Genomic DNA, 23,217 nt, shown 5'->3' with positions numbered 1-23,217 from the left:
TTAACATACATGTAGATAAAATGTAAAAATGGTTATTTTCTATGAATTCGGACAGCGAAAAAAATTAATTATTTTAAGTTGTCCAAACTCTAAGGTGAATTACGGTAAAAACAATCAGAAATCCAACTCTTATATTGTCAACTTTTCGTATACATTTCGTAACACATGCTTTTCGTACCAAAATTACATTTTTTCAGGGAAAAATAGGTTAGGGTCGGCGGGAAAAATAGGGTCGGTCGGGTAACCTGAAACGGACCTATTTTTTATTTGGCTTAATACTATTTCTGTCAAAATCAGATAAATTTCAGCGCTTTAATCCTCAATATCGCCCTGCAAACCAGACTTAAGCCCTTCGAAATAGACATTTAAATCGTAATTTTAGCTTATAATTTAAAAATCTTCCAAAATATCCTCGGTGTTTTTCTAGGCATTTCATTCATATGTTTACAACGCTGTGAATGAAATGGCATCATAGACTATTGTTATTGGAATCTGTTATGCCCTTGTAAATCCTTTTTCCTTCCTTCAGTATTCAACATTGAATTATAATTTGCTAAACATTCCTTTGCTTTACTATAATCTTTGGTTTGCAATCTTCACAATACCAATTTATTAGTATTTGTATCAACTTCACTAAAAAAGTACGATTGGCACGGTTCGACTTTTTTGCATTGAAATGATACTCTGTAAATATAGAGGTTAACATATCGATTGTACACGCATTATTGATTTATGCAGTTAGATCTCTCTCGAAACAAAGTAAATCCATTGACAAGTCTTCAACAAAATAAGCCCGGATATTAGGATCCCATTTATAATAGGTACCTTAATGAAAATTATCTAATGACGTATGTAAATAATCCACTAAACTTTGTCACGTACATGAAAATCGCGAGGAAATGGATCAGACTACCATTTACAATTCGTATATTGGTAGGCTTACAAAAGTCAAGCATGCAATCTCCAAAACGATTGGGTGTGAAATCACGAAGTCGAGGAGGCGTTTGATAATCTATCTGAATTACGTAATCGTTGTCAAAACTACGATCAAGCTCTATGTTATCCTTTTTCTGAACTACTTTTCTATTTGAATCAACAAGTGTTTGTTTAACAGAAGTTAGATGGAGGAGTATTTATCCAGTCGTGAATATCTTGGGCTAACTCGTGTTTTTGTTTGTACTCAATGACTTGACACCCACGTGCTATTTGATACTACAACCAACTTTCTATGAATGAAAAGTATTATAAATTTGTGAATGACATTCCAAACGTGGATATATAGTGAATTAGTTGCAGCAATGTTTGGTAAGTTGCAATAATTTGTATGATATAATTCATATATATATATATATATGTGTATGTATATAATGTACTCTGAGGTTATTTGCATGGTATATATATTTTGCCATATTGATGGTTGTGTTAATGGTTTCTTCGCATAATTATTTTGTAAACATATTTATATTAGGCCAGTGGCAATAGTATGGTTTAAATAATTGTTTACGTACATCCCGAAATTTTGGACATACTAAAATAAAATGGTATTCCGATTCTACTTGGTTTTGACTGCAGTTTGTACAAATTCTCTGTGTTCTTGGTATTTTGTTATATCTCCCCGTTTCTATTTGTAGTCTGTGAGAACTGGTTCTAAATTTTGTTAATGCTATTCGGTATTTTTTACATTTAATTCGGTCTAGATAATTTTCAAGTACAAATTCGGGTTTAAATAGACAGTATGTTTCAAGTTTACTAGAGTTGTTTATTCTTGAGTACCATAACTGCTTATAGCCAGTGTATCGCCAGTGTGATTTGAGATTTAAAAAAAATGTTTTATCAAATTTTACCCAAACTGTACAATCAATATAATTTCGAACTACAGAAACATCTTTTTTAATACTAATATATATATAAATAATAATAAAACCTCTACTAGACCGTTCTGCTTTGCTGTTTTGAAATCTTATTAAATAGTGAATGGGTTTAATAGAAAAAAGAAAACTTAATATTTGATTTTGAATGTGTCCATGTTTCATCTAAGCATATAACATCATAACCAGAAATGAAATAAAAAAAAACTCGCGTGATGTTCATTTATCCACGCGTAATCCTTCAATGTCCCATGACAAACATCTGATAACACTTTCACTGTTTTCCTAGTTACTTCATTTATAAAGTTGCTTGTCGAGAAACAGTTTGTCGACTTTGATGTAGGTGTCATTTTGTTGTTTAGGGGCTTCGATCATGATTGGTATGATTTCCTACATTTCTCCATGACCTCGCGGGAGTACTGCTCTGATATACCAAAGTTTGTTTCCTTGAATTGTTTGGTGGCCTGGCGCACGTGCTCGCGATTGGGGTATAGCACAAACTTTGAGGATAACGAGTTATTGCACTAGAATACAAATACAATTAAGGTCTTGTCATTGTATTATCGATATTCGGTTACTTGAATGGAACCGAATACCGATAGTCAAACTATAATAATAATAATAATAATAATAATAATAATAATAATAATAATAATAATAATAATAAATTGATAATAATTATCATCATAATAATCATCACAATAACAATTATAATTTCACAGCACCTATAATGGCCTTTATATCACTTTGACATTCAAGTTTAGAAATTCACAGCACCATAACAGTGTTCTTGTTTGTTTACATTGATAGTTTAATACAGAATGTTCCAAAGAAGAAGGTACCCCCCCCACGCACACACACTAAATAAAGTTATTTAAAGGTTATATATCACTATTATCGGATGGTTTCATTAATGAGTAGTAACAGAAACATAATCTACACTTTAAGTTGTACAATATAATTTCTTAGCTCATGTATTGCCATTATTCAAAAAAGGTGAAAAGTATTTGCCCTCAAATTATAGACCAATTTCCCTAATTAGTTGTGTTGGCAAGGTTATGGAAAGAGTAATACACAAACATATCCATAATTATCTTATACAAAATAATCTCATATTCAAAAACCAATCAGGCTTTTTACCAGGACATTCGACAATATACCAGCTCGTAGATATGTATAATCAAATTTGTAAATCGTTTGACGATAAAAAGTCAACATGTATTGTATTCTGTGATATTAGTAAAGCATTTGATAGAGTATGACATAAAGGTTTATTATTTAAATTAAGAAAATACGGTATCAATGGTGATGTTTTAAATTGGCTTTCAAGTTACCTTCAAGGTAGATCTCAAAGGGTTTTTGTAAAATCATCATTCTCTCAAAAAATGTCAATAAATGCTGGAGTCCCTCAAGGGTCCGTGTTAGGCCCTTTATTGTTCCTTATATATATTAACGATATAGCTGATCCGTTATTAAGTATAACACGCCTTTTCGCCGATGATAGCTCGCTAGCTGTTACTTCAACTGATGTTAATTACATTGAACGTACATTGAATCATGATCTTGATAAAATACATCGTTGGGCAGAGCAATGGCTCATAACTTTTAACTCTGCTAAAACGCAAGTTATGTTCTTCTCAAGAACCAATGATAACCGTCCAACTCTTATTTTCAATAACAGCCAACTCAACTTTGTTGAACACCATAAACATCTCGGAGTAACACTTAGTGAGAATGGAAAATGGCATGAACATATTAACTCTATAATTAATTCTGCAGGCAAAGTATTGGGCTCTATGAGACTACTTAAATATAAACTGAAGCGGAACACTATTAACCAAATATATATTTCATACCTTCGTCCAATTCTAGAATATGGGTCAATAGTCTGGGACAATTGCACTAAATATGAGAAAGACATGTTAGAAAGAATTCAGTATGAGGCGGCAAGACTAGTCACTGGACTTACCCGTTCCGTCTCTATTAACAATTTATTAAATGAAATAGGTTGGGTATCTTTAGCTGATCGAAGAAAAATGCAAAAACTAATATTGATGTATAAATATAAGGGAGGTTACTTGCCACATTATTTAATTGACGATATGCCTCAACTTGTTAGAAATAATACCCCATATAATCTTAGAAATAATGATAACCTTGAAACACTGGCAAGAAGAACTGAAATGTATTCTAATTCCACGATACCATCCTCAGCGAAATTATGGAATGATCTTAACCCAGAAATAAAAATGTCTGACACACTAGCAGCTTTTAAATATCAGCTTAAAAAGATGTACAAACCCCCAACAGTCCCAAACTACTACTATCATGGTGAGAGATTAATGCAAATTCAACACACTCGAATAAGAAACAAATGTAGCAATCTTCATGCAGATCTTTTTAACAACTTTCTACGTGACGATCCATTTTGCGAATGTGGCAATAGTTATGAAGATGCTGAACATTATTTCTTCAGATGTCCTTTATATGAAAATGCGAGATTAACTTTATTTACAAAAACTAGACCATATCACCCTTTAAGTCCTGATAAACTCCTGAATGGTATAGACAGTTTAACTGATGACGATAATAGTAAACTCTTTCAACAAGTCCAAGCCTATATTAAACATACAGGAAGATTTCACCAGCAAACTACCTAAGCGAGTATACGAAATAGTAAATAGCCATGTGGAAGCATAAGCGCTGTAACATTTGATGTAACGCTATGTGAGGGTTGTGGTTGGGGTGTGTGCTTTTGTCTCCTTTATATGTTTTTTTCTCTGTCCTTTTTTTTCTCTCGTCAGTTTCTTTTTCTTCTTCTATATCAATTCTTCATTTTCTTGTTTGATACAATGTTGTTTTTCTTCTCTTTTTTCTAATAATATAACGAATATTACTTATACACGCAAATTCACAAATTAAATACATTATATACTTTTAGCATATTATGCATTATGCTCTTTTTAGCATATACTACTTTACATACCAATCATCTTGTTAACTCTAACGAAACTATAAGGGGAGGGCCGTAACTAATGTTGTTGATAACTTGTGGCCCGACCCTTTTGCATACAACTTTGATAACATTTATTTCAAACTTTTCTATAAACATGTATGTAAATATTTTGACAATTGTAATAATGTTTATAACTATGCAATAAAATATTATTAAATAAATTAAATATAATTTCTTAAATTGAACCGCACGGTAAACGTATTTATACTAACTTGTATACAATTACAAGCATGTCTGTGGATAATGTGTAGTCACATCATTCTTGCCGTGTTTCTGTTTTCAGACGTTTTTCAATGTATCCGTCAAATAGTATTGTCTGTTCTCTTGGGTGATACGGACTTACAGAAATATGCACGTTCGAAACGAAGCAGGAATATCACTGAATGTGTTATTTACGTTTTAAAAATAACAGTGCCTCTTTGTTGTATTTCAGTCGTTATAATTTACATCAGTCCTTTAAATTTTTACATGCAATAAGACTTCTTTAGCTTAGTCAATCCACGCTGTCCTTTTAGCAAACTCATTGTGATTAGTGTATTCTAAACGATTTACTAAGCTATAACTTTAATATGCATTTATGGTAATCAAGCATTGAAACATTTCATCTCCATCGATCCAGTTGCTCTATGGATTTCCTTTTAAAGTCGGCTATTGTTTAAACATGAAACAAAACAAAATATTTGTTGATTCATTTCAACCATCACACTTAAGTTATTTACAACGAGTCCTGCTGCTATAAACTCTTCAAATATGCGGTTCTAGTTGCCACTTCTGAATTATCACGACTTCCTGTTGCAAAATCATACTGTTTTTCTCTGTTGGCTTTGGTATCGGTGTGATGCAGTCTTTCATATATGCATTTGTACTTTGAAATCATAGGAAATGGTGGAATCAAATTATTACGATTTTTTGCAGACAATAGTCGGGTAAGACACAATCGATTCAAGGCATTTCCCCACAGAGTCACTCTAATGAATCCTACTGATGCTTTAAGTGCTGTGTTGTTTGTAAATTTCAGTGTGTAATCAAGACTCACATTGTTGAACATTCCTCGTGTTAGTTTTCATTGTAAAGTTGTAAAGCCGATAAACATATATTACAGATACGAGTACATTTGTACTTCCAAAGGTTAAGATTAAAACATCAAAAGTGTCCGAAGAACATGAAAGTTCTAAACATTGGTCAAATCATTTAAAATGCATTTTATATTAAGGAGCTGTCACGAGTCGTAATTTAATGCACACATTTATTCAATGAGTACAGGAGATGTGTTAGTTAGCGAGCCTCTGGCGAGCTTACTAACATATTTCCTGTACGAGGTGTATACACTTGTGTCCTATATGAAAATTCGTGACATTTATTTTTATTAAAAAACAACAACAACAGAAAACACTTGTAGACAATAACTGTGCTTGTTTCACCTGCTCTGATGATAAGCGAACACCATAAACTGAAAAGGCAGTGCAATTTTCCGCGCTAAATGCATTGCAATAATGAAGATCCAGGAATAATTTAAAACAGAATATTCATCTGGTCGTTTTACATTCCGGTGGATTGAATACTGAGATTATACTCAGTAAGAACCAAAACATAATGTATACACTAAACCTTAACTGGTGACGTCACACATGGTTAGATGACATTATGATATAATATGATCAAGACGTCATTTCCTGTGTAAATACATTAAGTCGTGAAAGTTTTAATTAAAGGTTGTATGAAATCAAAAAAGATTGAAAATAAACTGCTTTATTTAAATAAATCTTTAATCATAAAAGAAAATAAACGTATGACTTACTGGATTAATTAATTACCAATTAAGCAATACCTGTTTCCAATTAGTTTTTTTACAAACGCGCGGATTGATAGTGTTTAATTCCAATGGTTAATGTTTATATCAAACGGAAACATGTGATTTTTTATAAAATGCCAAAGTTTAAACTTTTATAGACAACACATATAACCGAGATTGTTCTTAATAGTTTATATATTATTGTGAAACAAGAGCAAATTCTGGAATGTGATTAATTTGTATATTAAACGCGAAAATGAGTAGTAACTTATATTTAGTTCATTATCCAAAAATAGGAAGAACTTGCGCTCAAATGTATAATGATGTCATATGACATTAAAATATACGACAACAAACAAATGGGAGAAGTATTTCCTGGGACAGCCACTTTGACGATCCTTGGTTAGATATATAATGAGGTTACGTGTTTGTTTCCGTGTATATTACACCGAATTAGCATCAAAAACTATATTTCTCGAGTGGCGAAAACACGGAGTGAAATATCTTGCGATCTCAAACTGAAACAAACAATTTTCTTTAATTAAATGCCTTTATAAAATGACATTTTATTTTACAAAATGCCGTTTTCAAAAATTGTGCCCTAGCCCCTGTGCGCGCTTACGTTTTATTTGGACGTGAGATTGAACTTAAATATCCAAAGAGAGAAAAATATTAAATTGATATTTTCACTGTTTGAAACTGTGACACTGATAAAGATCTTTAAGCCGCAGAAAAGCAGAGTAAAACTACCTATTTATTTCTGTTTTCCTTTCTTTGTATTTATCTTATTGACATTAAATGATACTTTTTTGCTTAATGGTCACACTGAGAAAATTAAATATTTATAAACTTTAAGCGCTCGGCTATTTGGAATTATAGCAATTTAAACCATCCGCTTTAAACAATTTTTTCTAGACAATTGAATGAACACAAACAGTTAAAGCCTATAATTGCTCCTAACAATGAAGTCAATTAATTTAGTTAGTTTTTAGTGATCTGTATTAGCTGGATCGCAATAATATTCGATTTTTAAGTTCTGTTTTGTCATATTTTCTTTATGTCTCCCAACACAATATCAAAATAGTGACATGAAATCATACGTTATACAAATTTCATTATATTTAATGAGTTTAGTCCTAGTCAATTGCTTTTTGTACCATGAATAACTTTATGTCAAACAGTGAAATTGAAATTTTGTTCCATATTCTACATGTCCTTACGAACCATTTGAAATATGAAAGTACCTATTATCTGACGTTGACCGATTAGGTGCTCCAAACCGCCTTCCGTTTACTACAGATGCGACCCATGATACAAAAGAGGACAATGATAATTTCGGGAAATAAGCGTCCTTAACTCTAAGTGTTTAAATTGTGTGTCGAACTACAGTATCAATATTTGTAATTTTAACATACGTCAATTAATCAATATCAGTTCAAGTTTATGGTATTATAAAATAGAAATAGGATTTGTGTGCCCCGTTAATACATGTGTGTTATGACAGAGGAGTGTTCTGAATGGATATACCTTATTCGTTAATGTGGCTCGTGCTAAGTGTTGCAAGAGGTACTGGTTTACGTTTCATGCACTTTTTACTTAACAAATCTCATTCCTTCAACAGATCTTCTATGATCAAAATTAACAACGTATTAAAAGCCAATCGCTCGGCTGTCCCTGAAGATTTCATAGTACACTTTGGTAAGTATATATGTTTGTATATATGAATTAAGAAACACAAAACTGATTGCATCGGGGACAACCTTAACAATTACCTATATTCGTAGCAATAAATGACTTTCTAAGCATAAAATGGCTTCTTTAACAACCAATGACTACCTTAGCAACCATATAATTTCCAAGCTTCCATTTCCTACCGTAGAAAAGAATGACTACCATCGAATGACCTTTCTAAGCAACCAATTCCTTCATAAGCAAACACTCACTTCTCATCAACTATCTACATCCATAGCAACTTGTGACTTTCTTAGTAACCTATGACTTCCCTTTTTGATCACAGAGCTTAATTAAATAGCAGCATCCTTCATTTCTTTATTTTGGGTGTATAATTGAATCCCACATTTTGTATAGATTATAAGGTTCATTGGTATACTTTTTCTCCAGAAAGCAATGATATGGTAGACAGGCAGTTACATTATGCATTACTACAACTCATTACTTAAAGAGACACTCTTATTCAAAATCAGCAGATCTGCATACATATGTATAACAAAACAGTTTAAGTGATAAACCTTTAACTACTAAATAATTCATTTTTGGAAAATAAGAATTCCTGATAACCAGACTGTAACCGTATATTAAATAGCTGAAAACGCAAAAACATTAAATTATTGCTAAATGCTAAAAGATTTACCGTGATCTATCATTCTCATAAGGTAGAAATAACGTTTTTTCTGCACCTTTCTATCAAATAAAATTCGGTATTCTTCATAAGAACCATTATTTTCGATATTTATTCATCCTTTTTGGTATAATAAAACCATTGTATTAATTGTGGAAAATTTTCTTAAGGAGTAAGAGTGCATTTTTGTGCATAATGCAATTACTTTCGCTGTTGATGTTGTAATTGTTATTGTTGTTGTTGTTGTTGTATTTTTTGTTTTTGTAGTTGTAGGTGGGGCTACCTGTGGTGATCTGAAATATCGCGATCCAGCAATAAAAGGGAGGAACGTGACGTTTGTGTTCAAACCGGACAACTACCAAAGCGAACTACTTCCCATTTTAAAACACCACAGAAATAATAACTATTTCATTTCAAATGCAATAGTGAGGAATGACCAAGACAATCATCTGTATTATATTGTTTTAAACTCTACGGACCATGGGTCAACGTCATATGCTGTCATTTACGGACGATGCTGGTCAAATGTGGTAAACCTAATTTTAAAAGGTAGATGACGCTGTTACAATGTTTCTCCGTTGAACCGTAATTTTCACACATACGAATTCGTTGTATGTGTGAATAATTTGTACACATTCCTTAAACAAGTGTGACATATAGTTACGTATATGTCACGTGTAAGTATCGTGAACATTTCGAGCCCCTTTCTTCACCACCTCTTAGTACCAACGAAATTTTCACAACCCGTATATCGTTCATTTATTTTGGCAGATGGACAATTTATTGACTAGTTCATAGTAAATCGTCACAACACATACAACAATTTGACAACGTGTATGAGCAATGATAATAACAAACAATAACAAATATACATTACAACATACAAATTTGAAGAAAAATTCATTAAACAATCTATAAGAAGGTGAACATGGGTTATAAAAGTAATTAAGTATTGACATTTAGTAAGCTTGTTCATATTTAAGGATATATTTTAACAAAGATACATACTTTCATAAATTCCGTTCTGTTGGCTGAATTTAATAATTAAACATACTTAAACACTGACGGCTTTACAAGTACATATATAAGAGCATCAAAATAAGAACAAATACATGTAAAGTGGAACTCCTCTTCGATATCCAAGGAATTACAGCATTGACAATACCTTTCAGCTCTAGGTTTGTTATTTCTGGCATATCTACCAGATTGAATACGAAGTTGATGTACGGATAAACGTAAACGTAATCGACTAAAAAAGTAAAATCTTAAACTTCCTGGTAAAATATCTAAGTAAGTTTCATATGCTGAATAAGATTTGACTATTCTCTATACATGTATATCCAATACCCTTCTATTTTGAACTGTTCTGGACCATTCTCGTTAAATAATCTGCATTCGAAAGCTTCAATAAATACATGTAACTCAACATTACCAAAAACCTTGCTAAGGCCAAAACCATCTTACATATTTTAAACATTATAAACTCAATTGCGACAACCTGTAGTGCAATAATGCACAGCTTGGTTAGATACTATTTTTCTAACAATATTGTCAGTGGTAACAAGCTTGAACCAATATTTTATTGTATGTAAACTATGTATCTATACAAATATGAAGGGTATCTGCCTCAGAGTATTAAGGTACCGAGGGCCATTTAATCAATGAGAGCTCCTAACTAGCCGCCGTACCTAAGACTGAATATCAGTTGGCTAGTAGTAGCCTTCCTCATTGATATTAGTTTTCACCAGAAACCAGAATATTTATGGCCCTTAAAACAATCCAAATACAGTTTTGGTGATAATGTGATAGGCACTTAGGTAAGTTATCGAATTTGAAACCTAAGTGAATGATAAAAAAATAAATAGGTACCTTTCCTGTGCCGGACCAGTACCGGCAGAGAAATGGCATTTGGACTTAGATTTATGGATGCATTTATTGTAAATATATATATATATATATGTGTGTGTGTGTGTGTGTGTGTGTGTGTGTGTGTGCGTGCGTGCGTGCGTGCGTGCGTCCGTGCGTGCGTGCGTGTTGTTGGTACATCAAGGGCCATACTTGTAACTGAAACGTCTGACTAGTAAGCCCAAATGTCTGAAACTCAATGCCCAACACACACGCACGCACGCACGCACGCACGCACGCACGCAAGCACGCACGCACACACGCACACACTTAATAACATCATTATAGTTTTATAGTTTAAATCAACAAGGTTAAGTGCACTCTGCCTTTGATCTTTGAGATTTTGACCTTGTTTTTGCACTTCAGATATCTTAATATGTTTACACGTGTGCAGAGTTATATGGAAATCGGTCATTGCATCATAAAGTTTTTGATCGGATACAAAACGCTACGGACAGACTATCGGACGGTCAAACAAACGTAATGGAGCAATCCTAGTCCCAAAAAGCAACAACGATATTCTATTTATTAAGACCAACTCTTCTTTGTTAAACTAATATCAAGCTATTGAATGTTAAAGGGTTTTAAGATTTTTAAGACTCCTAATGACCTTGACGTTTTGACCAATTGACTCCTTAAACCATTGTTGAACTTCTTCTACACTTTGAGAATTTTGAGAAGACTATGAAATATCTGTGTCAAAAAATGTCAAAATGTTAAGAGTTAAGAAATTGGATATTTACTCCATATGTTCTAGCATGAAATATGAGAACTCTATCAGGCAGAGCAACACAATATACCCACTGATTAGTCTGATAGGCATTTATGTGTTTGGTATGTGTTACATTTTCTTATATTTCACAGATGTTTTTGTTTTGTTTTTTGACATGTGAATTTTACGTTTTTTTCTGCTTTGACGGGTGATGGATAAATGTACTTAACGAATCCTCACAAATATGCGCCATATTCGTACGTATTTGCCACACATGTGAGAGAGGTCCGTACGAGTTCTTTTATCACAAATGTATATCAAACTCGTACATGTGAATTACGGTTTAACATTGCTCAATTATAACAACCAGTTACTTAAAATACTTACTGCTTGTCGTTTTTTTACAATGATGTACCTATAGTATGTTTGCAAACAGTTAATACAGAGAGTTATTGAATATCCTGTCAAAGTAGTTCTCTCTTGTGTGGTAAAATAATACAAAGTTATATAAAACGTTGATTTTCAGCTCTTTCTGGTTGCGGATATTTGTATATTCGGACCAAAGTAATTACCGCAGGAAGTACTGTCGAGTTGGGCTACTTTCCCAATACAGCCGTGATTAACAATATAACAGCTAGTTATGTTCGCCAATGGCATAACGCGACCTCCTCATCGGATATGCACTTATCTGCTGGTCATTTGTCTGAGAGTGAGGATCCCAACTGGGAGTTTGTACTGACAATACACAACGTAGACCGATGGATGACTGGAAACTACAGTGTGAGATGCACTGACGGCCGGACTGGTGGAGACAAGTTTACACAACCCGTTGAAATAGCCGTTATTGGTAAGTTTCTAGAATCTAAAAAAAAATCTAAATATTTCCTAAATATTTTACAGAGATTTAGAATACAATTTCAACCACGTAATGCAGTTTTTAGTATTTTCAAGAAGCTGCGTTTATCATTTAAAACAAATTAAGAAAAGCAAACCAGTTTTGTTACAATCCTTTTCGGTTGCAAGTTTATGCTACGTCTACCTGTATACTACATTTTCGTTAATTAAGTTCCATCAGGTAAACCGTCGCTTCATTCCTACAACCATACTTCTGATTGTGAAGATTGCTTAGTCGGGATAGACGGTAAGGATCTGGACAAACATATTTACTGTCACACAACCGGCGGATCGGTCCCAACAATATATGTCGGAGAGAGCAATGTAACGGTACACTTCATTAGTAATGATACATACCAGCCGTTGTATGTTGCGAGAAAAGACGACCACATGAAAGTCGTTACATGCAGCGTCTTCAATGCAGCTATGGTATCGCCACTTAACACCAGTTCCAAACTTTATGTGGCTGGTAAAGATAAATTTTGGATATTTACTCAACTTAAGCGATGTCACTTAATTGGCGTAAAACATTTAAATTTTGAAACAAAATTGCTAATATTTTAGATTTGCTTAGTATGATTTTCTGTTCCGAAAAAAGAAACTATTAGTATGAACTGTTCATGATTTGAGTCCAGCTTAATGCATGTACATTATGTTTCAGTTGTGTTTTGTTTCACTTTATTTTTAAAAAAGCTTGTAAAATATCAAGAACTAGTTTACAACGTTTACCAGTTAGGCCAGACAAAGCAGTTCTCAACGTACCTGAACTAAAAGAAGGACAACCAGCTAACATTACATGCACTACCACGGGAGGGAGACCGTCGTCGACATTAAGTCTTATGCTCAATGCGAACAACATGTCTTCAATAGTGATAACCACAACCCATTATAACGACGATTTAACCTACATCTCATCGATTTATTTAAACGAAAATGCTAAAAGGGAGTGGCATTCTCTGAAGGTCGCATGCTACCAACATACTCACTTTTTTGCGGCCTCCTACATGACCGAAGAGGAAACTATATATTGTAGATGTAAGTTTGTTTTAAAATTGCAAAAGTAAAACATAATATTTTATTATGTTTTGTTTTATAAAACTAGAATATCAAATTCTAAAATACCTGTTATATTGAGGTACTATTGCTTGGTCTCTTAGGAAATCGTGTTAAGCTAAACAAAGTGAACAAAGAGCTGTATACAGTGATGTCTTTGTTTGTTGTGTTGCTTGTTGCGCCGCCAAGCAACTGGTGTAAACACACAGTGCTGTACTAAGACAATACCACTACATTCAAACTATGAGACCACCCAAAATTTTGTCATATTTCTCTAGGTCTCAACTATCAACAACATACAATTAAGTTCTAACAAATGTCCCTCATCCTTACATATAAATGGATAAATACTATTTATAACATAAGGGGGGTGCATTTCTGCATGTTTGGTAAGTCAGGGCAAAAAATATACAGCTTTCTTACTACTACTTCTTCATATTTGACCTCCCTTTGCTAATTGTTCAAAGGTCTCCCAAAAGTTCTGATGACTGAATTTGTTTTGCCGTTCAAACATAGGCCACTCAATCGTAAATAAGAAAAGAACAACAACGGCTATTATCTATTTTGGACAGAGAATGGATTTTCTGATTTTCTTTGCATAGAACATCCTTTATGACTGTGTTAAAATTAGTTTTTATTAGCAAACCACCACAGATTTCAAACTAACAGTTTTAATAGGTCAACTTACCCCACACTTCAAGTGCGATTTTAAAGTTTTGAGCCCTGCCCCATGGTAAAATTAAGCTAAGATGTTTTTGATTTCCATTTAAAGGGCAAATTACAAACCAAGCTGGGAGTGACTACTTACTGTTAAATGCGGTGTTGTTGTTTTTTCTTCTTAAGTATCATATGCCAGTGATGAAAGCACAATTATACCATATCAGACCATTTTATCATTGCAGTGATTTCAAACACTGTTAAACATGCTGGATCTACTTGATCTACTTTTTTGTTTTGCTTTACACCGCATTGGTCATACACCTATGCATGGTTCTGTGATTGCTGTCATTCCACATATGGTGTAAGAAGTCGATGAAGATTAGGTTTCAGTGTTTTATTGCATGCAAATCGGTCAATTCACAATATAATGTACAGACAATATATATATAGGGGTATGTAACCTTTAAGTGTTAAACCAGGTGTACCTTAAACTTCCATAGTATATGTAATGTGACATGATTGCATTCCAACAGTAGAATTGTGACATTTAAACTTTAAAACGTTTCAATATTAAAATTCTTGGATTTTGAATGTGTCGGTAAACACTTTGGAAGCCTATGTTGTTTCTAAAATCTTCAATTAACATGGACATTCAGCTCCAACTTTGTTCTACATAGTAATGATTTACTAAAGTGAATCGTGCATTGTCGTAAAAACCAGGATCTTAATTGGCAAATAACATCAATCGGAAGTGACCAGTCAGTTATGTGTTTGGTTTTACCATAGAACATGACAGTGAATCAAAGCATAGGTATACTATATCAGACCCTTTCTACTCTCCATCTTTGTAGCTTTTCGAAAAGGACGACTTGATTTAAAATACATGCTATACATGTTGGATCTACTTGGACCTTTTTTTTTTTGCTTTAATTTTCTTTTAAGAAACGTATCTTTTTATGCAGACTTACATGGATCATTACTGATACTGAATTGCTAAGATTGAACCCTGACAAAATTACATAGAATACGCGGCGTGTGAAATCATGTTGATGATGATGATGATACGCTTATAAATTTAGTTAATGAACATCGGAAATGGGTTAGATGAAAGTAGATTAAGTTATGTTGAAATAAAACCATAGTTCCATTGTCATTTATTTGCTCACAATGTGCCACACTTAACTTTTTAACCCAAAGTTGCAATATTGCGTTAATCTCTGCTTTTGAAGGTGATAACGGCAACTGAACACGCTAAACGAAATATAACAGTATATCTATACTTAAAGTAAAACACAGCGATATTATAAACTTCCATTGTAAAAAGATAAAGTACAAAGAAATAGGTTTTGAAATATAATGGCAAAAAATTAAATACAATCCATATTGTTTGGATACTTTTCATTTATTGTCACACGTGTATCACTCTTACAGCAGTAACATTGTACAGCTCTATAAAAGCTGTTTTGACTCTACAGTTTATATATACTTTGCAGTTTATGTTCATTAAATTATGTCAAACACCTAATGTTTACAGATCCACCTTCAGAGATATTTCTAGAGAAACCTGTTATACCTTCCAAACTTCAGGACATCTACCATCTCGTCTTTACATGTGAGGTAAAAGACTTTAACGACAACTGTAGCCTTCAATGGACCTCAGACAAACCTTTGCTCTTAAAGGATAGACATCCTGAAAAGAGAACGAATCTGAAATCCATGATGTCCATACTGAACGTATCTGTCACCAAGGAGGACTTTGGCAATGTGCTTTGCTGCAGTGCTGTTTGTTCCAGCTTTAAGCGTATCATCTCGAAATCACATACTCTAGTGGTGCCTTGTAAGTTACTTCAATCGCTTGTTATAAGTTTAAGGCAACACCAGATACCACTCACCAAATACTGCTGGAAATGGCGGCTAAGACACATAGACATCTACGAAGCAGACGTGTTTCGTACACTGGTCTACTGCATTGAAATAAAGGTCTTAAACGTCCCATATTTGTAAAAAATGTTGTTAACATAAAAGGCCTTAAATGTTCGCATGTTTGTACAAAATTATGTTGATATAAAAGGTCTTAAACGTCCCATATTTGATCAAAATGCTGTTAACATTAAAGGCCTTAAATGTTCGCATATTTGTACTAAGTTCTGTTCATATAAAAGGCCTTAAATGTCCCATATTTGAACAAAATGTCGTTAACACATGGAATGGTAAATGTATATTGTATAGGTATCTATGCTTTCGCTCAGTCAGACACCGAGATTCTGAATTTTAATACCTTTATTTGTACTAGAAATCATGTTAGATTTAATAAGTATAAAATGACTTTGCCATGACCTTTTGCCTGAATGTTTTTACATCGCCAATCAGTAAGCCGAAACAGCATAATGAGTAATATACTCTATTTTTATTTTATATAAATATAATATATTATATAACTATGCCATGCTCTGTTCAAAATTACTGAGCTGTGAGCTGTAGTTTTATTAATCTGACATATAGGTTTGGAACACTTGCTGATACAACTTTTCAGATATTAACTTAACGAATATCATTTATCATTTCAGATGTGCCAGTGTTGTCACTTTCAGTTGGAAAGGAACTACTTTTGCTCAAATATGAGTCAAAGACTGTAACCTGTAGTGCTAAAAGTTATCCTCTTGCAGACATTGTATGGTCAAGCGAATTCTCAAAACCCCTTCAAGAGTGTCAAAAGAAGGCCGCTTGTACTCTTACTATTGAACATATTTCTGTTGATGAGCGAAAAACATATATTTGCAGGGCCTCAACGGCGTTCGGAAATGCCAGTTCTTCTTTCGTCGCAATCGGTACAGGTAAATGATTTAAATACTTATAACCCATGTCTTAATGTTTTCCTGTTATCAACATTCGAATTTTAAAGTATTTCTGGCATCGAAACAAACACTTTTGTTATCAAATAATCTGAGTTGTTACATGGTTAACTCGTCAATATTGACCATGGTATGAATTCAGAAACATCATAAATCGAGACCAATGCTTCGGAAACACTTAATACACCCTAAGTTTGAAAAAATCATCTTTGTTTTTATCGACGCGTTTCGTTGACAGCAATTGTAACATGAGCTTGCAACATTGTGAGCCCCCTGTAAAGGGGTATTCCGAATGCAACAAATATGAAATGGTCACGAACGACCTCAAATATACGCGATACGGAGCAGCCTTCAATCTGCAAAAATATAGAAGGACAAAACACACAAACAAGTACGATTATATTTAATTGAGAATCTTGTTTTGGTGCTTAATTTTATTGCACGGTACAATAAAGTAGTTTGGGTTCAAAAACTTTCTTGCACTGTCCTGTTATTTAGGTACTATATACCTAGACCAGGGCTTAATAGGCTTTAATATATTATTTCGATAAGCAAAATGACATATTTGAACTTTATTTTACAGAATAATAAATCAGTTCATCATGATAATCACAAAAATAACCTGTGTATATTGTGTAACAACTACTTAAAATGTGTAAATAGCACACAAAAACCAACAAATAATTAGTCAGCTTAGTTTCATCTTGTTATATTCGGACTTTATAATGTTCGAGAAAGTGGAGCGTTGGAATGTTTAGGTTCTTATTTGGTCCACCTCTCCAAATTCCTTTGTTTTGTGTTTATTTGGGATCATTTGAATATGACAGAGAGGTTCTGGAAAATATTTAACTGCTAACGCTAGTGCTATGGCGACCATTTCTGTCGAGACTGGTGTTTTCATAGCCTTGGTGTTGTTTGTGCTTCCGGATGATTGGGAATGCATTCAGTGTAGTCTTATTTTTACAGGTAAACATGATAAACAGGGAATAAAAGAAACAAAAGGTGCATCTCCGTTACCTTGGATAGCTGCGGCAGTCGGATGTCTCATACTAATTATTATAGTTGCCGGGTTGGTGGTGATCGTCGTCAGGAAAAGTAAGATGCTTTCTTAATATTTAAGAAGATTTAAACTAGTTGAACGTCTTGTCTCGTAATTGTCATTACTCTGGGCTTTTTCGTCGGTGTCAAGGAATGTAAAATCCTTTCCTTAACAGTAAAACAGACAACTAATTTTATGATCTGTTTAAATTGTCATAATTGTGGGCTCTGTGGACGCTGTCAGAAGAAGTAAAAGGCTTTTCGAAATGTTACAGACTTACAGTAAAATTGTTTGCAGACATCAGAATACAATTACCAGTTTTAGGGTTGATTGTATGATCATAGGTTGAATAAAAGACATGTATATGAAAAAAAAGGAAAATATATATAAATCTAACTTAAGTTTAAGATATTAACATCAGGTCAATACACTTTCATTGTGTATTTTTACTTTCAGTAAATCAACCAAAAGGAACGTTAAACACACGGAATGAACCGTAAGTGTAAATTTATTTTCAAATAATTATGTCATTTATTATGTTGCTTAACGATATACTCCGGGAACAATTGTTTTTGTCATTTCTTTAAAAATGATATACTTATGTTGGATCTGCTTAAAAAAAATACCAGGCCCCCATTTTTCGAAACAGTTTAAGTCCCTTATTAAAGAATTAAGCTAAATACATCATTTTTGTGTTGGTATAAATTGTTTTTATGCTTTGCTTTGTAAGAGATCTGTGTGATATTAAAGAAAATTGTTTTAAAGACATTCATAATAAAATGACATTAGAGCCAGGTCTTAAAATGTCGAATTAATAAAACAAGGTCACATGATATGAGACAGTTTTAAGTTGAATTGGTGTGTTAAAATGGAGATTACCTGCAAGAACTAAACGAAACTATCTTCATTAATGCAGAAGACAAAAGTCTTATTATGAACACTTACGTTTTGTTAAATATGTCATTTTTTTCGTAATACAATAACATTTTCCATTAATTTGATGGAAAATTAATTTTGTCGTTGTTTTTAATAATGATATACTAACTGTGTATCTACTTGTACAATCGGAACGAAGTATTTCTACATGTAAAAACATACCCGGTGTTTTAATGTTCCCACCAATAGCACCTTACAAGATGACTTCATTCTGAAAAGTGATAAGAAAGATCCCCCGCTGTATCGTTGCATTAAAATTATCAATAAAAAACTTACCGAATAGATCATTAGAGAAAAGAGGGTCTGACGTTTTACACTTTTTTCTTTCGGATTGTATATTTGTACAATATTGTTGTATGCACTTGATGTTTTATATTGCACTATAATGTGTATATTATCATTACACTGTAGGGACAAAGCTCAAAATGGTAAGTAAAATACATTACATTTTCTCTGTGTAGCAGATCAACATTTTTTTAGAAATCGCTTTCAATCTAAACCTCATTACAATTTAAACTACTCCGCAACAGGTGGGTACCACATGAAGAAACTAATATATCTCAATACGTATAAAAGGCTATTTGTTATATTCAAGTCAATTCAGCTCATACAATGTTCTTCATAGAATTTGTAAACGATTTGAATAAAAAAAAGAAATAGTGATCCCATTGACAGACCAAATGTTAAGAGACCCAGCATGAAGTCAGTATTTTACCAATGGTTGTTTGTGTCATTGTCGTAAAATATAATATATATATATACTCACACATTCTTCTTCAACAATTTGATTTAAATAAATTTATATTGATGTAATCGACCATCCACATATAATACTCCCATTCGTCGTCTGGGGATAAAAACCCAATCAATAATTATGGCTCACGATTAATTGATTTGTGTAAATCTATAGGCTTGTGCATTGCTACTCGAAGATGTGGTAGAAATACTTGTAATAATTGAAATTTACTTAATTATATATGGCTGTCTCCTCAGAATTCTTCATGTGTAAGTGAATTTAATGTTTACGACTTTGATCGATAATATTATGATGTACATTATTGTACAACAACTAACTTAAGTGTTATTGATATGTTGTTAAATATACATGAAGTACGGAAATGTGTTGATGGTGCGAAAATGACAATGTGCCCTTTTTAAATAAGGAAATTGTTAATAACAACAGAAATTATTGTGAAAGGTAAGCTAGAGACAAATTTACTACTTGTTTTAAGGAACAAGACAGATAATATCTCGAGCTTGAGATGAATGTTATTTTTTTTGTGAATAAGTCTTACTCTTATGTTTGTATTGATACCATAGTAGAAAAAAATTGCAAGTGTTGTTTTTGAAACTGCTGATAACTGTTACCTTTTTCTTAACACAAAGGCATCCATTTGCTAAGATAATGCTCAAAGGAAAATGTCAGAGAAAACGCCATGACTTAATTATGACTGTCAAAATGCACGGCATAAATATATGCATACTTAGTATATGACGTCACATTAAGGCCAAGTTGTTAGGACTTTCAGGAATTTTCCACTGTTGGGAATGCACTTACGCATTTGGGGGATTGACAACGGTTGTGGGGAAAGCCACATATCAGAAGAGTCTTATATAAATATGTGTATACTGTGAAAGCATTGAAAACTTGTATTTTACTTGCCTGTCTGAAGAAGGTTTATATGCCATTTTACAAAAATATTTTAAAGTCCTTGAATAAACTATTTTTTTTCTTCCTCATAACATGTTAATATAAAGGAATAAATACAACTTAAGTAAATTTAAGAAACGTACTTTTAGCTTATATTGCTTGGATGATTCATACATGTATTTTCAGGAAATGTTGAAACACTCGAGACCTCTCCTGGCAATGACGATACCACATACGCAATGGTTGACAAACCGCGAATAAAAAGGACGCCAGAAAAGACACGTCATGTGCCAACAAAGGTAATACGACAGTCAAAATATCTCGTGCAAACGTTACTTAAATTCGTTTGTTTACAAGTCTTCTATAATAATTGTGATCATCAAGGGGAAATAAATAATCCTTTAAATAATAAACCTTTCAATGTTAAGCCTGCAGTTGAAGTATCACATGCTCACGAATGTAGACTGAATGTCACGTGACTTGTTATCATTCGAGTGTCATTTGAAAGAGAGAAAAAAGTGTAAAAAGCTATACCGAAGTTGTATTTCTTTACCATAACATATGGCAAAATTGGACATTTCACGCTTTCATTGTTATATTTAGTTGAACAAATTAATAGAAAAATATAGCTCAAAGAACTTTATATAATTTAACATATTAATGACCAACAAGCAACACCTTTCGAATGATACCACATTTATATAAGGACACCAAAAATCAAATTATGATTATAGCAAATGGCTCGATGGAATGACTAATTTAATGATACATTTGGTACATCAATCAATTAAGCAACAAAAAATATAGTTTACTTTGTTTATAATTAATGTAATCAATGTACCACTGTTTTTAGGCGACATACGATGACACATTGGTTTACGCTGATTTGGACATTGAACACTTGGAAGAAACCAGTAAATCTGTTCAAAACAAAAAACGATCGACGGATTCTGAGCCGGTGGAATATGTCGAAATCAACTTCTCAGCGAGAGCCCAGATCTCTGAAAGCGAAAACATTTACCAAAATTGATGAACGTATTCATTTTGAAAACATTGACAATGTCAAGTGTGAGAGCATTTTCTGGCAAAGATGTACATCGGAAACACAGAACAAGTGTATAATGACTTGTAAGAGATTGAACTACATTAGCGCGTTAAGAGATTAATGTGTAATGTAACTGCCCCATAATTATTAATGATTTATTACGGGAATATTGCTTTCATCTTTGATGTCTTATAAACAAGTTACAGTACCTTCGTATGTGTTAATATACACGGAGGTATTATTGTGTCCGTTTTCACTCTGTATTTTTCATGTACAGTCCGTATATTGACAACCAAATAATAACGTATACATGCATTTTTTTATATTTTGTTACGCATGAATCAAAATCAATAAAAGAATATTTTTATTTTAACAATATGCCAAATTTGTTCTGTATATTTATTGTAATGTAATTGAATGTTCTCTTATTATGTAGCAATTAGTACAATGTCATGTACCTATTTTGAATACTAGGGTACATAATCCTCTTCAATGGCCCTTCAGGAGGAGTATCTGATTTTAGAGAAACTTCTTCTCCAAAGTTTGAGGCAGGTAACCTCATTTTTCTTTCCACTATCCAATTATGATTTTCCCCTGACCTCTGGTTATCTTTTCAACACCCTCACTATGGTCCTTACTGAGCTTTAGTCCTTTCGTCACATTTCTACAACAGTGTCACTCTTCAGATTTACATATTTTTATATTGATATTCTATCAATAAAAATTGGGGAACTCGTTCCTTTTTGAGTTCTTCTTTACTGTTTACAAAGTTAAGAAGCCAGCCAGCAGATGAATTACATGCCGACATTTTTTGGGGAAGTTATGTTCTGAGAATGAAATATTAAAGAGTTCTTTAGCTATTTGCTTTTTTGGTTTTGATGGCTCTTCTGTGTCCACTTTAAATTTTCTGAATTTTAATTCAATGGACTTTTTCGGTGTAAATTTCCTTTTCCGTGGGTTGTTAAACTGGTCCCAAACACATTTATTTGATGTTGAAGCAATGGTTCCATCTTTCTTCTTTGTCGAAATGTCCAAAAGGGCATACATTATCGCTACGATGTGATTGTACGCTTCACCCCTCCTGAAAGTGAAATATATTAACTAAAGAACTTGTCACATCAGTTTAACTTCAATGCACTCCTGGAAACTTGTGTAGTATTTTTTTCATTCTGTCAACTTCAATCATGTATTAATAATTTAAATTTGTAATTAAGAGTCATCGTTGAATAGAAAATACAATGGGAGAATCAGCAAACACACCCAGTCCCTAGATGGCACAGTTAAAGGTAAGAAAATTAAGTTGCTAAAGATATTCATGAGTCTCATAGAATTATAGATTTGAAATTTCTAAGGAAATTTGTCAACGTTTAATTCAGCCTTGTTTGGGCGTGGCAGTAGGAGCTTGGCTAGGCCATTGTAGCTGCTTTAAACTGCT

General features: G+C 33.0%; 1 protein-coding gene across 1 annotated transcript in view; it reads left to right on the top strand.

Moving 5' to 3' along the window:
* Positions 1-22,519, top strand: part of LOC128235950 (uncharacterized) — a 32,305-nt gene extending 9,786 nt beyond the window's left edge. Inside the window, exons 2-12 of the mRNA XM_052950735.1 lie at positions 9,303-9,584; positions 12,179-12,499; positions 12,719-13,015; positions 13,279-13,581; positions 15,794-16,096; positions 16,827-17,093; positions 18,078-18,206; positions 18,607-18,646; positions 19,498-19,514; positions 20,924-21,036; positions 21,591-22,519. Of these exons, the coding sequence (XP_052806695.1) occupies positions 9,303-9,584; positions 12,179-12,499; positions 12,719-13,015; positions 13,279-13,581; positions 15,794-16,096; positions 16,827-17,093; positions 18,078-18,206; positions 18,607-18,646; positions 19,498-19,514; positions 20,924-21,036; positions 21,591-21,767 (2,249 nt within the window). The 3' untranslated portion in view covers positions 21,768-22,519. The remainder of the gene's footprint in view (positions 1-9,302; positions 9,585-12,178; positions 12,500-12,718; positions 13,016-13,278; positions 13,582-15,793; positions 16,097-16,826; positions 17,094-18,077; positions 18,207-18,606; positions 18,647-19,497; positions 19,515-20,923; positions 21,037-21,590) is intronic.
* Positions 22,520-23,217: the final 698 nt, after the last annotated feature.

The sequence above is a fragment of the Mya arenaria genome, chromosome 5 (assembly GCF_026914265.1).
Source record: "Mya arenaria isolate MELC-2E11 chromosome 5, ASM2691426v1".
NCBI lineage: Eukaryota > Metazoa > Mollusca > Bivalvia > Myida > Myidae > Mya > Mya arenaria.
Note: the sequence above shows the minus strand (reverse complement) of the source record. Positions and strands in the feature narration are given on the sequence as shown.